The sequence below is a fragment of the Macaca thibetana genome, chromosome 20, assembly GCF_024542745.1.
Source record: "Macaca thibetana thibetana isolate TM-01 chromosome 20, ASM2454274v1, whole genome shotgun sequence".
Lineage (NCBI taxonomy): Eukaryota > Metazoa > Chordata > Mammalia > Primates > Cercopithecidae > Macaca > Macaca thibetana.
In genome coordinates this window covers 57193179-57208935 of record NC_065597.1, presented here as the reverse complement: position 1 = coordinate 57208935, position 15757 = coordinate 57193179, and the positions used below count along the sequence as shown (strand labels likewise).

The following is a 15757-nucleotide window of genomic DNA, read 5'->3' as shown; positions in this document are numbered from 1 at the left end:
GTGTGACATGACACGCGGCTGCCTCTCCCTGGCCAGCATGGCCGTGGGGCTTGGGTCTGTCTCACCGTTCTTGTTTGTTCAACAGTGGACTCCAACGACAGCCTCTATGGGGGAGACTCCAAGTTCCTGGCGGAAAACAACAAGCTTTGTGAGACAGTGATGGCTCAGATCCTAGAGCATCTGAAAACCCTGGCCAAGGACGAGGTGGGTGCCCTCTGCTGTCCTCCACCCGCCTCTTGCTCTGAAAGCACAAGTTTCCAGGGTGGTTTGATGTTGGTTCATTCTAGAAAGGAAAATGTGTCATGTGAGTAATGTTTATGTGCAAACCACTTCTCCAGTGCTTTGGGGCCTTCGCTCCTGCTGTTTTCTCTGCCTGGACCGCGCCTACCCCAGGCCTTCCCCTGACTGTTCCTTCTCGTCCTTCAAATCCCAGCTCAAAGGACCTCCTCAGAGAGGCCTTCTCGGACCCTGTTTCAAGGAGCCACCACCACCTGCATGCCTCTGCCCAATTGTCCCTGTGGCCCCTGTTCAGTCACCGTCTGACCTGTTGTGTGTTTCTCTGTCTGTCCCCCAGCTCCTAGGGGGAGCTCCCTCCAGCCTCCCTCAGGAGGGACCTGGTGAGTCTTGAAGACCTGACTGTGTCTGAATGACAAGACAGGGACTCTGGGACCCCGGTAACTCTCTGTACCACCCCACGTCTCATGCAGAGCCCGGCCTCCAGCAGAAGCTCCATCAGTTCATGGTGAATCAGTGATAACATGGGATTGCTATACCTGGGCTCTTTCAGTGCTCACAACAGCCCTGTGAGATGTAGGTGCTGTGTTTATTTCCACTGAATGGGAAGGGAAACTGAGGCTCAGAGAGGCTTATTCAGAGCCCTTGGTATTTCCTCTGGCTGTGATAAAACAGCAGAGATTCCAACCAGGATTCCCAAACCTGAACTCTGCACTGCCACATCGCCCTCCTCAACCAAGGACTTTCCACTTCACTTTTCTTTTTCTTTTTATTTTTTTGAGACAGAGTTTTGCTCTTGTTGCCCAGGCTGGAGTGCAATGGCGCGATCTCAGCTCACTGCAACCTCCGCCTCCCGGGTTCTAGTGATTCTCCTGCCTCAGCCTCCCTAGTAGCTGGGATCAAGGTGCCCGCCACCACACTTGGCTAATTTTTGTAATTTCAGTCGAGATGGGGTTTCACCACGTTGGCCAGGCTGGTCTTGAACTCCCAAAGTGCTGGGATTACAGGCGTGAGCCACCGTGCCCGACCCACTTCACTTTTAAGAAGTGGTCTGTGGTCATTAATAGTAGGCTCTGTTTTTCCAGCCTTCATTATACATTAAGTGCAGTCTAAAGAATTTTGCGCATGCATTATTTCACTTAATTCCCACAGCAGTCCCTTTATGCTGTACAGATGAGGAAACCGAATCCTACGGCGGTAGCTATGGAGTATGGTCAAGGCAATTTTCTAGAAGCCCTGCTCTTATCCACAAGCTAAATTCTTTTTATCAGATGTTGTGTCTTTCGTATTTTCAGAAGTTTGTTTTTCATATTCTCCATATAGATAGTTGATTGACTGATTGCAATGTAATTTCCGTCTAGTACAACCCAATTAACTACCTGGTTCTCTTCCCAAGTTATGCTGACCATGGCTTCCCTTTTCACAGCTTTGGCCCAAATGTGTGAGTGACACTTGAGTCCCAGAGACCCTGTCTCAGACGTGGCCAAGTCAGTTACTTGTGTAGACATAGGTGTGTCTCTGTCACTGTGGGTAAGACTGACTGCTGTAGTGTAGTCAAGATGGAGGCATAGGGGGAGGTTGGCTGCATCTTGGGAGTCACAGCCAGTGCCTGGCCTCTGTCTGCGTCCTTCCCTCACTTTCTGCCTCCAAGCACTTCTCCTGGATCTGCCCTTTATCCACTATGAGCTGTTTGCTCAAAGCTCTGAGCATCTCGATTATTTTATTCCCACCTAGCAAAAGATGTTGCCTGATAACTCATTCCTGATATCCTCCTGGCGGGAGGGGGCCTCTGTTCTGTCACTCTCCTCCTCCTCAGTTCCCTTCCCCAAACCTAAGAGGATTTTTGGACCCCGGGTTCTCAGTGCCCTTCCCATGCTCCCCTCCTTCCAAGGTGCTTGACCACTTCCCTCCTCCAGCTCCTTCATTCCCAACCCACTGGGTCTTCCTGGACACCCGCTTGTTCTTCCTGGGTTTTGCTCCCTTACCTCTCACTTTACATCCTTTCAAAGCATCCAGACCCTTTCAGGACAAAATAAGATCAAACTGGATTGAAGTAGTTCTTTGTCATTTCCAAGACTGTATAAACCACCACCCATCCTCATTTTCCTTCTGCACCCCACCAAAAATACCACAACATTATATAGCTAGCTGTAGATACTCACATGCAGTATATCCTCATTCTTTTTTTGTTTTGTTTTCTTTCGTTTTGAGACAGAGTCTCGCTGTGTCGCCCAGGCTAGAGTGCAGTGGTGTGATCTCAGGTCACTGCAACCTCCGCCTCCCAGGTTCAAGTCATTCTCCTGCCTCAGTCTCCTAAGTAGCTGGGATTACAGGCGCATCCCACCATGCCTGGCTAATTTTTGTGTTTTTAGTAGAGACGGAGTTTTACCACATTGGCCAGGCTGGTCTTGAATTCCTGAGCTCAAGTGATCCGCCTGCCTTGGCCTCCCAAAGTGCTGGGATTATAGGTGTGAGCCACCATGCCCGGCCAATACATACCCATTCTGTCAGGGTGTTCAAGCATGTGTTTGAGTGAGTAGGATTTTTTCTGGCCTCCAAGTTCAGGGGCACTGCCCGAACGGCTGGCCTTAGGGTTAGTAGTTGAAAGGGCAGAGACCAGCGGGGCGCGATGGCTCACGCCTGTAATCCCAGCACTTTGGGAGGCTGAGGCCGGCGGATCACGAGGTCAGGAAATCGAGACCATCCTGGCTAACACGGTGAAACCCCATCTCTACTAAAAATACAAAAAATTAGCCGGGCATGGTGGCGGGCGCCTGTAGTCCCAGCTACTCGGGAGGCTGAGGCAGAAGAATGGCGTGAACCCGGGAGGCGGAGCTTGCAGTGAGCCTAGATTGCGCCACTGCACTCCAGTCTGGGCGACAGAGCAAGACTACGTCTCAAGGAAAAAAAAAAGAGGGCAGAGACCTACATGCCCAACAGTTGCAGAAATGCTGCTGCCCTGGGGGCCCATCGCACCTCACAGCACCTTCTCTAGGGAGGGAGGGTATGTGACTTGTGTTCTACTGATCTTGGGGACCCCGAGCTGTAGTACCAGAACTCTGAGCAAGTTAGTGCCTGGAGGGCTCTTGGTTGTTTGTGGAAAGAGTGGCATTGGAACCCCAGTTTCTTTTTCAGGAAAACTGGTTTATCAAACCAGTGAGTATCAGATGAGGCAACTCTCCTAGAATGATTGATACCAGAGGCTGGAAAGTGTATGTGGATGTGTGTGTGGGTGCGGGGGGAGGGCAATGAAGAGAGGTTGGTTAATGGGTACAAAGATAGATAGAATAGTTAGAAGGAATAGGCCAGGCACAATGCCTTAGACCTGTAATCCCAACATTTTGGGAGGCCCAGGTGGGAGGATTAGTTGAGCCTAGGAATTTGAGACCAGCTTAGGTAACATAGTAAAATCCTCTCTATGTAAAAAAAAAAACTTAAAAATTAGGCCAGGTACGGTGGCTCACACCTATAATCCCAGCACTTTGGGAGGCTGAGGTGGGCGGATCACTTGAGGCCAGGAGTTCGAGACCAGTCTGGCCAACATGACAAAATCCCACCTCTACAAAAAATAGAGAAAAAATTAGCTGTGCGTGGTGGTGTGCGCCTGTAGTCACAGCTACTTGGGAGGCTGAGGCAGGAGAATCACTTAAACCCAGGAGGTGGAGGTTGCCATGAGCCCAGATCATGCCATTGCACTCCAGCCTGGGTGACAGAGTGAGACTCCATCTCAAAAAAAAAATTTAAAATTAGCCGGGCGTGGTGGTGTGTGCCTGTAGTCCCAGCTACTGGAGAGGCTGAGGCAGGAGTTCGAGGCTGCAGTGAGCTGTGATCATGCCACTGCACTCCAGCCTAGGCAACAGAGCAAGCTCCTGTCTCCAAAAAAAAAAAAAGAAAAAAGAAAAGAAAAAAGGGGGAATAAAAGGGAATTAAGTTCTAATGTTCAACAGCAGAGCAGAGTAACTATAGTTAACAACAATGTATTATACATTTCAAAATAGCTATAAGAGAAGACTTGAAATGTTCCATACACATAGAAATGATAAATGCAGCCGCGCGCGGTGGCTCACGCCTATAATCCCAGCACTTTGGGAGGCCGAGGTGGGTGGATCATAAGGTCAGCAGTTCAAGACCATCCTGGTCAAGATGGTGAAACCCCGTCTCCACTAAAAATACAAAAATTAGCCGGGTGTGGTGGCGGACACCTGTAATCACAGCTACTTAGGAGGCTGAGGCAGACAATTGCTTGAACCTGGGAGGCGGAGCTTACAGTGAGCTGAGATCGTACCACTGCACTCCTGCCTGGGAGGGAGACTCCATCTCAAAAAAAAAAAAAAAAAAGAAATGATAAATGCTTAGGTGATAGACACACCAAACACCCTGGCATCATCATTGTATATTCTAGGCATGTAACAAAGCATCACATGTACCTCATAAACACAAATCTTATGTATCAATAATTTTTTAAATGTTGCATATGTGAGGCTCATGAATCAGGATGAGAAAATAAAACCCTAAATACACATTTAAAAGGCCTTTTACAAACATGTACAAACACTCAGCAAGGGTTCATACCTCTTCCCTTTTCTGTGTAGATGGTTTTCAGGAGAGAGTCCTTTCAGCCTACAGGAATAATGGAAGCCCATCACCTTCAGCTTGTACAAATTCGATCCCCCCATGGAAAGTTTGTTTAGCTTTTTCCCCTGATTTTTTTTTTTTCCCTGAGACAGGGTCTCACTCTGTCATCCAGGCTGGAGTGCAGTGGCACTATCTCAGCTCACTGCAGCTTCAACCTCCTGGACGCAAGTGATCCTCCCATGTCAGCCTCCCAAGTAGCTGGGACTACAGGCGTGCACCACCACACTCAGCTAATTTTTTGTTTGTTGCTTGTAGAGCCGGGGTCTGTGTTGCCCAGGCTACTCTCAAAATACTGAGCTTGGCCGGGCATGGTGGCTCACGCCTGTAATCCCAGCACTTTTGGGAGGCTGAGGCGGGCGGATCACTTGAGGTCAGAAGTTTGAGACCAGCGTGGCCATCATGGTGAAACCTCATCTCTACTAAAAATACAAAAATTAGCCGGGTGTGGTGGCGCATGCCTGTAATCTCAGATACTCGGGAGGCTGAGGCAGGAGAATTGCTTGAACCCAGGATGGGGAGGTTTGAGTGAGCTGAGATCGCACCACTGCACTCCAGCCTGGGTGACAGAGCGAGACTCCGTCTCAAAAAAAAATAAAATAAATACAGAGCTCAAGTGATCGACCCACGATGGCCTCGGGCTCCCAAAGTGCTGGGGATTCCAGGAGTGAGCCACCATGCCCAGCCTTCCCCTGATTTCTTGAAACCATTGGCTCTGGCTCCACCTTCTAGTTCAGGGACTCCTTAGAACAGTGACGTGTGTTTGACAAGTCACACCCACAGAAAACTTGACATGTGGTTCAAAATTACATTTCTTCATGTTGAGGCAACAGGCCGGGTTTAATCAGAGGTGGTTACTGACAGCATAAATGATCACAGCCCAGAAGTCCCAAGCTTGCAATAAAAATGAAGCCCAGAACCATATAATTTGGAGCTATTTATATTTAACATTGATGTCTGTTTCTCTGGTGGAGAGAGGGGTTGATGGTGATAGTGATTCTGAAACAAAACTCTGAAAGAGTAGCAGAGATGGAATGTTTCTGAAGAACATTTCACATGGCGTGAATACCAGCGCCGTTCACTGAGAATGTCTGTCCGCGTGTGCATATTTATTACAAAAACATCAGGCACAGTGGCTCATGCCTGTAATCCCAACACTTTGGGAGGCCGGGGAAGAAGGATTGCTTGATTTCAGGAGTTTGAGACCAGCCTGGGGGACATAGTAAAACCCCATCTCTAAAAAGATGGAAAAGTTACCCAGGTATGGCGGAGGGCACCCTGAGTAGCTGGGACTACTCAGGAGGCTGAGGTGGGAGGATCGCTCGAGCCCAGGAGTGCGAGGTTGCAGTGAGCTGTGATTGCACCACTACACTCCAACCCTGGCAGCGGAGCAAGACCCCGTCTCTAAAATAAATCAGTCAACAAAAACATGGTCACATGGGTGGACCAAGCTCAAACTGAACATGTTATCCTTCGTTTTTTTTGTTTTGTTTTGTTTCTTTTTGAGACAGAGTCTCACTGTGTTGCCCAGACTGGAGTGTTGTGGTACAATCTCAGCTGAGTGCAACCTCTACCTCCTGGATTCAAGTGATTCTCCTGCCTCAGCCTGCCGAGTAGCTGGGTCTACAGGCGCGTGCCACCACGCCTGGCTAATTTTTTGTATTTTTAGTAGAGACGGGGTTTCACTGTTAATCAGGATGGTCTCGATCTCCTGACCTCATGATCCGCCTGCCTCAGCCTGCCAAAGTGCTGGGATTACAGGCATGAGCCGCCGCGCCCGGCTATCCTTCGTTTTAATGGTGCAATTTGAAGTTTAGCTCAAGCAGCCATATTGGAGTCCTCTGAAGTCTGGTACCCCCAAGAGCATGAGGCTTGGTACCCAGGCCCATCACAGACCAGGAAAGGCCTGGTGGGATTTCTCCCCACCGAGTGGGGTGGGGGGCTTCCTGCTGTTGGAAAACCTTGAAGCCTGTGCCGTCCTGAGAATCATCTCTCTTAGCTCTGGTAGCAACCCTGCTTCCAAAATCATCCTCTAAGGCCACGTGAAGGTGCCAGCCTCATTTTAATCACAAGCTGTTTTTCATGAAGTTGTTTGGGTGTGGTGGAGCTGGGAACTGTGCCAAACCCAGAGAGCTTCCTGGAAATGACAATTCTCATAGGAAAAGCAGCTCTTTTCTATTTAAAACCTCTGTGGCGAGGGGAGGGGATCAGGCCCTGATTTGGTTCCCGAGCTACGTGTGTGTATTTTTCTCGGTGTTTGAATATCAGCATGTGTCTCATCCCTCAGACACATCTCTAATGATTTCACTTTTAATGGGCTTTGGCATTTAAAACACATGCGAATTGAGCTTTTTGCTAATTGAGAAGATATGGAATGGAGAAATAGCCAATTAGGTATTGTGCTGCTTGTCTGACTTTTAAAACAATTTCTCCCACTTCAGTGAAAGGTAGTCAAAGGGCCTCTCTCCAAGGAGACTTAGTTGGCTTTGAAAGAGTTTTATTTTAGCTTGTTCTTCTAGATCCAAGCAGAAAGCGGGGCTCCCGTTCTCCCAGGTGTCGGACGAGGACCAGGTTAAAAGGAGAGCAGAACGGGCTCGGGTTCCCACTTGGGGCATAACTGCATTGTCTGTTAGAACAAATGACGCCAGAGCAGGCGGTCGCTAGCCAGTTTGAGAGTCTGTGCCCAGTAGGTGCCAGCCCGCATGCCCCATGCCAAAGCGCTTTTCTCTTGGTGCCCGCGGGCCTGGGCGCCCACAGCACAACCTGCTCCCTGATGACTGGGTTCTTCGCCGTCGGCTCTGCTGCTTCTGTGACTGTCGCTGCTCTAGGCTGTTGCCAAGGCAGGCTCAATTTTGCCGGGTGGGGGTGGGGGGTGCTGAAGATTCTTAATTGCCACTCCCCACCTTGCCCAACTGCATTGGAAGCTATTCCTTGACTTTTTCTTTAAGACAGGGTCTTGCTCTGATGCCCAGGGTTGTGTGCAGTGGTGGGATCATAGCTCACTGCAGCCTCCAACTCTTGCCCTCAAGTGATCCTCCAGCCTCAGCCTCCTGAGTAGCTGGGACCACAGGTGTGTGCTACCATGCTCAGCTAATTTTTTTTTTCTTTTCACTAAAAGACTTTAAATTATCACTTGGGAAAGGACAGTAAGAAGGGGTAACTCAGTTGGCATAGCATCTGGCAGGCGCCATGTGAAATACCTGTGGAACGTTGGATGGATGGATGGTTGATAAGGTGGTTTTAGCCACCAAGAGTAGTTGAGAAAAGCAGGAAGAAAGGTGTTTTGGTGTAAGCCCAGTCAAGCCATTCTTACTCCCTGTAGAAAAATGCATAGCCGAAGTTGGCTCGCAGCACTGGGCAAGTCTCTCGTGCCCTTCCGACTCCGATTCCTGGTAAGATGCGACCCTGAGTGTGTGGCCTGGAGAGGGCTGCAAGTACGGGCACAGGCTCTGGAGTCAGACATCTGGAGCTCGGACTCCCCTCTGCATTGTGAGGACCCAACTGTGGTCCTTGGGCAAGTTCCTAACCTTTCAGAGCCTCAGGTGCCTCATCTGCAGAATGGGAGCGTATTCATTTCCTGTTGCCGCCATAACCAATTGCCACAAACTTGGCATCTTACAGCAGTACCCATTTGTGATCTCACTGGTAGGTGAGAAGTCAGTGCTGGCTGGCACCGCTGTCTCTGTTCTGGGTTTCACAAGGCCAGAGTCAAGGTCTTGTTGGCTGGGCTCTTATCAGGAGGCACTGGAAAGAATCCACTTCCTTGTTCCTTCAGGGTATTTGCAGACTGCAGTTCCATGTGATCATGGGCTGAGGTCCTGTGTCTGTTGGCCGGGCGTCCTTCTTAGCTTCTAGAAGCTGCCTGTGTTTCTCAGCTCGTGGCCAGCACTGGTGGGCCAGCTTCTCCTTATGCCTTGAATCTCTGACTTCCCTTCTTCCTCCTCTTTCCTGTTTTTCTCTTCCACTGCTTGTCGCTGATTCTGATTGGAGAAATGCTTCTGCTTTTAAGGGCTCCAGTGATTCGAGTGGGACCACTCAGGTCATCTAAGATACGCTCCCTACCTTAATTCCATCTGCAGTCTCTCCACAGCAGCACCGGGATGCGTGCTTGAATAACAGGGGAAGGAATGTTGGGAGACGCCTCTAGAATTCTGTCTATCATGGGTGGTTAGGAATGTACCTGCCACGGAGTTGTCATGAAGGTTAAATCAGGCGAGTTGTATGAAGCACAGAGCAGAATCCCTGGCACACTCTTCAGGGCTCTTACACGCATTCACTGTCAGGGAGCAGACACGAGACTCTTGGCAGCACTGATGTTGTGCAGATGTGGGATCTGCTCTGGCCCCATGGGTTCCTGAACAGCAGGTACCCACCTGTTGATGTGGCTGTTCGAGGGGCCTTCGTTTCCCTTGGGGAAGTTGTATCCTCTCTCCTGGGCCTGGGGTTGCATTTTGGAGATTTATTTTCCCTTTTGTCTTATCATTCAAAGCTGGAGTTCAGGTTTGGTCAACCATGACGCTGTGGTTAGACTTTTTTTTTTGGCAAGATACCTCTCACATCAGATTACTGAGCAAGAAAGGGAAGATCTGATGCCAGCATGTAAAGGCTGGATATGGGCACCAAGGATTGGGGAGCTCAGTTCCGGAGGAGATGTCTTTTGGTCTTTATTACCGGCAGCCCAGGGGCAGGAATACTGACTACAGCTTTGGGTAGTTTGAGGACACATCTGAAAGAGGCAAGGTGAAGCCTTTCAGTTTTCAGCTGTACTTGTGTTAAAGGCTTGTCACCGCTGGTTACCCTTCATTCCTCGACCTCCCTGAATGGTGTTTCTTCCATTTCATGAGTAATGACCATCTGTGGGCACAGAGCTTCGTCATCTTACTGAATCCCCACCCTCTGCAGTGGTGACCTTACTGTCATTTACAGATGAAGAAGCTGGCACTCTGGGAGGTTCAGCAGCTTGCCCTACAGCACATACGTGGCAGAGCTGGCACTGGAACTCAGGCATGACCTACCCCAGAGTCAACACTGTCCACAGCATCTCTGCAGGGCACAGCCTGAGCCCCAGTGCAAGGCAGTAACCTCCGTTTTCTGTTTCAGGCCCTGAAGCGCCAGAGCTCGTTGGGCCTTTCCTTTTTTAACAGCATCTTGGCCCATGGGGACCTACGCAACAACAAGCTCAACCAGCTCTCCGTCAACCTGTGGCACCTGGCACAGAGGCACGGCTGTGCAGACACCAGGACCATGGTGAGGCGCTCGGAGGGCCGCGTGGTATAAGCCCACTGGCCAGTGCACAGCCACCCTCAACACAGCCTTGTGGCCTGGACATCAGACAGACAACCCCAATCTCCCCTTTTAGAAAGGCACTTGGTCCATTTCTGCTGGATCACTTCCTAGCAGTGAAAAGCAGAGCTGGCCAGGTGTGGCAGCTCATGCCTGTAATCCCAGCACTTTGGGAGGCTGAGACAGGAGGATCGCTTGAGGCCAGGGGTTTGACACCAGCCTGGGCAAGAGAGAGAGACCTGGTCTCTACAAAAAAAAAAAAAAAAAAAAAAATTAGCCGGGCATGGTGGTGCACATGTGTAGTCCCAGCTACTCGGAAGGCTGAAGAGGGAGGAGGGCTTGAGCCCAGCAGTTGGAGGCTGCAGTGAGCTATGATCACACCACTGCCCTCCAGCCTGGGTGACAGAGCAAGACCCTGTCTCCAGAACAAAAAACAGAAGCACAGCTTTAAAATTAAGTCTGTTCCCTCTGCATAAAAACCATACACATAAAACATCAGTCATTTCTGGTCACACCCAAATCTGATTTTTAGGGCAAGCTGCAATCCAACAAGTTAAAGACTTTGATTTCTTCCCTCCCCTCATCCCTCAAAAAACTCACTATTCTCTGCTAAGAAATCTAAGCTCACATAATGGCTGATTCATTAGAGCCTTGGGCTCCAAGGATAATGAACCAGAAAGGAGATGGATCTTTCTTTTTTCTCCTAGGTGAAAACGCTAGAATACATCAAGAAGCAAAGCAAACAACCAGACATGACTCATCTGACGGAGCTGGCCCTCAGACTCCCTCTGCAAACAAGGACCTAACCCCCAGGCCCATCCGCAGGCTCAGGGACTCTGGCGCCAAATCCAGGAGGATCTGCTCTGCTGCCCTGAACTCTCATTGCAATTTAGGTTTCGCATTTTCCTTTTCTTTTTACATATGTGCAAATTGGTTTAAGCTTTGGCCTCTATCCAGGTTATTCTGACAATGAAGAAATGGGAGTTGTCAGAGCATTAAAATGCAATCTTCATTGAGAAGCAGCGTCTCTGCGTTGTCTTTGCACAAGTGGCCTTCAGTCTACTCAGCCCAATCCGATGGGCCTTTAGCATGAGAGAAACAAGAATGCAAGTAACATCTTTCTTTTCTGGGAGGTGTTTTTTTTTTTCTTTCATAGTTTAGAAAAAGGACTTTGAAAAGCAGTCCCCTTTTAAAGTTTCAGACCCATTCCATTCCAGACTTTGTACCTTCAAGTTAGAGCACGCCCAAAGTCTGGAACTCAGTGTTACCTGAACCTCTATGGAGGATTTATAAAAGGCAGAAATAGCACTCCATTAACTCTTTTTCCTATCAAAAGCAGCTCTTGATTGGACTTAGAATCTGTGTTGGTGGACCAAAGGAGAAAGCGAGGTCAAATTTGAAATTGTCTGTGGCTTCAGTATACAGTAACTGAATAAATGTCCTGAAGGAGCATTTATGTTCATGACTGTTCATTTAATTACTTCTGACTGTCTTCCTCCAGAAGAGAGAGAACGTGTCTAAATTTATTAGCCTGGTTTGTTTTGCAGCCACAATTCTCAACAGCATGTGATTCTGTCTGCTTTTCTTCCAACAGTTTGGCGGAACCTGATTCTTCTATTACGACTGGTGAGCTTGCACCGACATTTCATTTTGAATCAGTAAAAGCATTCATACCGATTGGTGATTCATACTCTCAGCCCCACTGCCATTGTGAAAATGCATCCACGCTGTGGATTTAAAGTGCTGCAAACTATTGTGCTTCTAGAAGATCCACACTGGAACCGGACATAGATTACATTTCATTTTTACTCTGAGAAATACAAGACTACAGTTGAACACTTAGTTAACCTCAAGACAGTAAAAGGGGCTAAAAATTATTTTTAAATCAATTTATTGGCTGGGCACGGTGACTCACGCCTGTAATCCCAGCACTTTGGGAGGCCGAGGTGGGTGGATCACCTGAGGTCAGGAATTCGAGACCAGCCTGGCCAAGATGGTGAAACACACTCCAGCCTGGGCAACAGAGCAAGACTCCATCTCAAAAAAAAAAAAAAAAGAAAAAGAAAAATGATGGAAACTTCTACATGAGACTTATATTAGGTCTTCTATTGTTACTTTAACAAATTGCCCCAATTTTAGCGGCTTAAAACATAATGTTGTCATCTGACGGTTCTATTGGTCTGAAGTCCACCTGGTCTCACTGGGCTAAAATTAAGGCATCAGCAGGGCTACGCTCCTTTCGGGAGGCTCTAGGAGGGAATCTACTTCCTTTCCAGCTTCTAGACGGCACGTACATTCCTTGGCTTCTGACCCTTCCCTTCCCATCTTCAAAAGCAGCAGTGTCTAGTCAAGTCTTTCTTAAAAGTCTCTTTGACGCGGACTCTTTCTTGCCTTCCTCTTCCACATTTAGGGATCTTTGCGATTACCTTGGGCCCACCCAGAAATGCAGGATCCTCTTCCTGTTTTAAGGTCGGCTGATGAGCAAACTTAATTCCCTTTTGTTTTGTAACCTAACAAATACACAGGTTCTGAGGATACGTGGTAGGAAGGGGTGTTATTCTGCCAACTTCTTTTGTGAGGACTGTGTCTATTTGGCAAATACTTTTTTTTTTTTTTTTTGAGACAGTCTTGCTGTCACCCAGGCTGGAGCACAGTGATGCAATCATGGCTCACTGCAGCCATGCTGGAGGGTAGTGCTCAAACCAATATTAATTTACAAAGGATGGGAGCTAGAGTGATTCTCCAAAGACAAGATTGCCACAGAGTAGGTGGGGTCCTGCTCATCTGAGCGATGGTGGTCTGCACTGGCAGAAAGCAGGTTAAGTCCATTCTGAAGACACCCAGCATCGTGGTGTCCTGGCTGCCCAACCTCCACTGGTGAGACCTGAAGTTCTTATGTACATAGAAAAGCAATAAAGCCCCCCTGTGCCAATGGAACTCCTAAGCCAGTGGTGATGCTGAGTTAGAAAGTCACACCCTCAGCCGGGCACGGCAGCTCACGCCTGTAATCCCAGCACTTTGGGAGGCCGAGGCAGGCGGATCACGAGGTCAGGTGATTGAGACCATCCTGGCTAACACAGTGAAACCCCGTCTCTACTAAAAATACAAAAAATTAGCCGGGCGTGGTGGCAGGCACCTGTAGTCCCAGCTACTCGGGAGGCTGAGGCAGGAGAATGGTGTGAACCCAGGAGGCGGAGGTTGCAGTGAGCTGAGATTGTGCCACTGCGCTCCAGCCTGGGCAACAACAGAGCAAGACTCTGACTCCAAAAAAAAAAAAAAAAAAGTCACACACCATTACAGACAGAATTTACACCAGGGGCAAGGCCTGACCATCACACCCTCGTGAGAGCTACCAGTCAGCAGGGCTTGGATGGGAGCAACACAGTGGACATGGGATCACCTTCTCTCCACAATCACCCAAAGATACCTTTTTATTTTTTTGAGACGGAGTCTCACTCTGTTGCCCAGGCTAGAGTGTGCAGTGGCGTGACCCCAGCTCACTACAACCTCCACCTCCCGGATTCAAGCGATTCTCCTGCCTCAGCCTCCTGAGTAGCTGGGATTACAAGCCTGTGACACCACACCCACCTGGCTAATTTTTGTTATTTTCAGTAGAGACGGGGTTTCACCATGTTGGTCAGGCTGGTCTCGAACTCCTAACCTCGTGATCTGCCCACCTCGGCCTCCCAAAGTGCTGGGATTACAGACGTGAGCCACTGCACCCGGCAGAGTACAACCCTTTTAAAAGAGCTAAGGCAGGCCAACATCAGGGTGACCTCTTGGCAAAATAAAAACTATGAATAGAAATGGCTGATTCCAGCTACTCAGGGGGCTGAGGAACGAGAATCACTTGAACCCAGGAAGCAGGGGTTACAATGAGCCGAGATCACGCCACTACACCCCAGCCTGGGCAACTGTGCGAGACTCCATCTCAAAAAAAAAAAAAAAAAAAAAAAAAACGGCTGGTTCCTGTTTACACCAAGCACATTGCTATAGTGTTGCTCAAGGTCAGGAGGGATTTGTTTCTCCATCAAAGGAGGAGGTGCCCAGAAGGCGCTCACTCAAATCCAGAACACTGCCTCTTGGGCTTTCCACGGCCTCTCCCATTATGTACCTCAAGGTTGAATCCAGGAAAGAAAGGCAGGCCAAGTTCACATCCTGAGGGAAGTGGCCCAAGTAGGTCCTTGTAGCACACACTTGTACAACTACTGACCTGGCCAACGCTTGCGGGTCAGGGCTCAGAGCCAGGGAAACCGTCTGAAGTGCCTGCCTCACCTCTGCCCAGTGGGCAGCTGTGGACACCATGGCCACCTGACCAGCATCCACTCTTTTTGACTGAGGGGAATCACCACCCTTCCCATGACAGGGGCGGGTGCAGGTATGGGCAGATGACTCATTGCCCAGCAATGGAGGCTTCTGGAAGTTTCCCTGAGACACAAAAAGGCTTTTCTTCCTCTGGAATGTTCTAGAGTCTTGATATGCTGCCTGGAACTGTTACTGCCATCTTTGTACTAGCCTTGATAAAGCCAACACTTTATCAAGGGGATGTGTTGATGATGTGGGGATGATGAAGATAACGCTTCCTTGACGGGCTGCTGAACCAGGCCCTAATCAGGCCTTCCTGCCATGTGAGACTGAACTTTCTGGCCATCAAGGCCTGCCTGGGCTGGGATGTCTGTAGGATGCGTGTACAGGCTGAATGATCATGAAAATGTCCCAGTCAGAACCTGTCTTTTGGGATGTAAAAGGCTAGGTGAATGCAAAGAAGGTGGTCACAGATGGTCATGTGCGACTTCAGCCACTGGACCTGGAGCTCTCTGAGGCTTGCTGTAGAGTCCAGACTTGGAAACACCGTCCCAACAGCTAATGAGGCAACTTCCCGTGTCATCTCCACATGTTCATCTCCTCCTGGCATTCAATATCCACCTACAGAAGTCACCTGGGATTCTCTTCCTTGTGATAAAAAAGAATCTCATCAGATACATCCCAGGGGCTGGGCACGGTGGCTCACACCTGTGATCCCAGCACTGGGGGGCCGAGGCAGGAGGATGAGTTGAGTCCAAGAATCTGGGACCAGCCTGGACAATATAGTGAGACCCCATCTCTAAAAAAATTTAAAAAACTAGCTGGTTGTTATGGTGCACACCTGCAGTCCCAGCTACTTGGGAGGCTGAGGTAGGAGGATCGCTTAAGCTGGATAGGTAGTTGTTGCAATAAGCCATGATATGCCACTACACTCCAGCCTGGGTGACAGAGTGAGACTCTATCTCAAAACACACACACACACATGTCCCTGGGAATCTGTCATTGGTTCATTTGCAGGACTAATCACTCTTCCTAAAATGCCTTGTTCAGAATCCAGTCAAAGCACAAAAAGACAAAATCCTACCTCAGCACTTAGGGCCGAAGGGAGGCCAGTGGAAAAGGCAGGACGGGTTTAAAGGTGCATTTCCCAGCAGCAGCAGCAGCAGCAGCAGCAGCAGCTCAGCCACATGTGTTTGGCAACAACTCAGACCCCTCGCTGCCTACAGCTGCTCTATGACGGGGGAAAGGAAAAGGGAGGAAAAGGAGCTTGCAATTCTCCGTTCCTCATTCACTCCACTTTTTA

At 49.1% G+C, this 15757-nt stretch overlaps 3 protein-coding genes across 6 annotated transcripts in view; 2 read left to right on the top strand and 1 right to left on the bottom strand.

The window, feature by feature from the left end:
* Window positions 1-12217, top strand: part of VPS35L (VPS35 endosomal protein sorting factor like) — a 149534-nt gene extending 137317 nt beyond the window's left edge. For 2 of the 4 annotated variants that reach the window (XM_050775005.1, XM_050775007.1), the window contains 3 exons: window positions 86-204; window positions 9967-10113; window positions 10857-11601. In XM_050775005.1, the coding sequence (XP_050630962.1) occupies window positions 86-204; window positions 9967-10113; window positions 10857-10955 (365 nt within the window). In that variant the 3' untranslated portion in view covers window positions 10956-11601. Of the gene's footprint in view, window positions 1-85; window positions 205-9966; window positions 10114-10856; window positions 11602-11743 lie in introns of those variants that run through there. The other 2 variants (XR_007722281.1, XM_050775006.1) reach the window with 2 other exon arrangements.
* The window catches only part of IQCK (IQ motif containing K), a 959718-nt gene that overhangs the window by 796302 nt on the left and 147659 nt on the right, over window positions 1-15757 (top strand). The window lies entirely within an intron of this gene.
* GDE1 (glycerophosphodiester phosphodiesterase 1) overlaps window positions 1-15757 on the bottom strand; it is a 241834-nt gene that overhangs the window by 193510 nt on the left and 32567 nt on the right. The gene's annotated exons all lie outside the window — the stretch shown is intronic.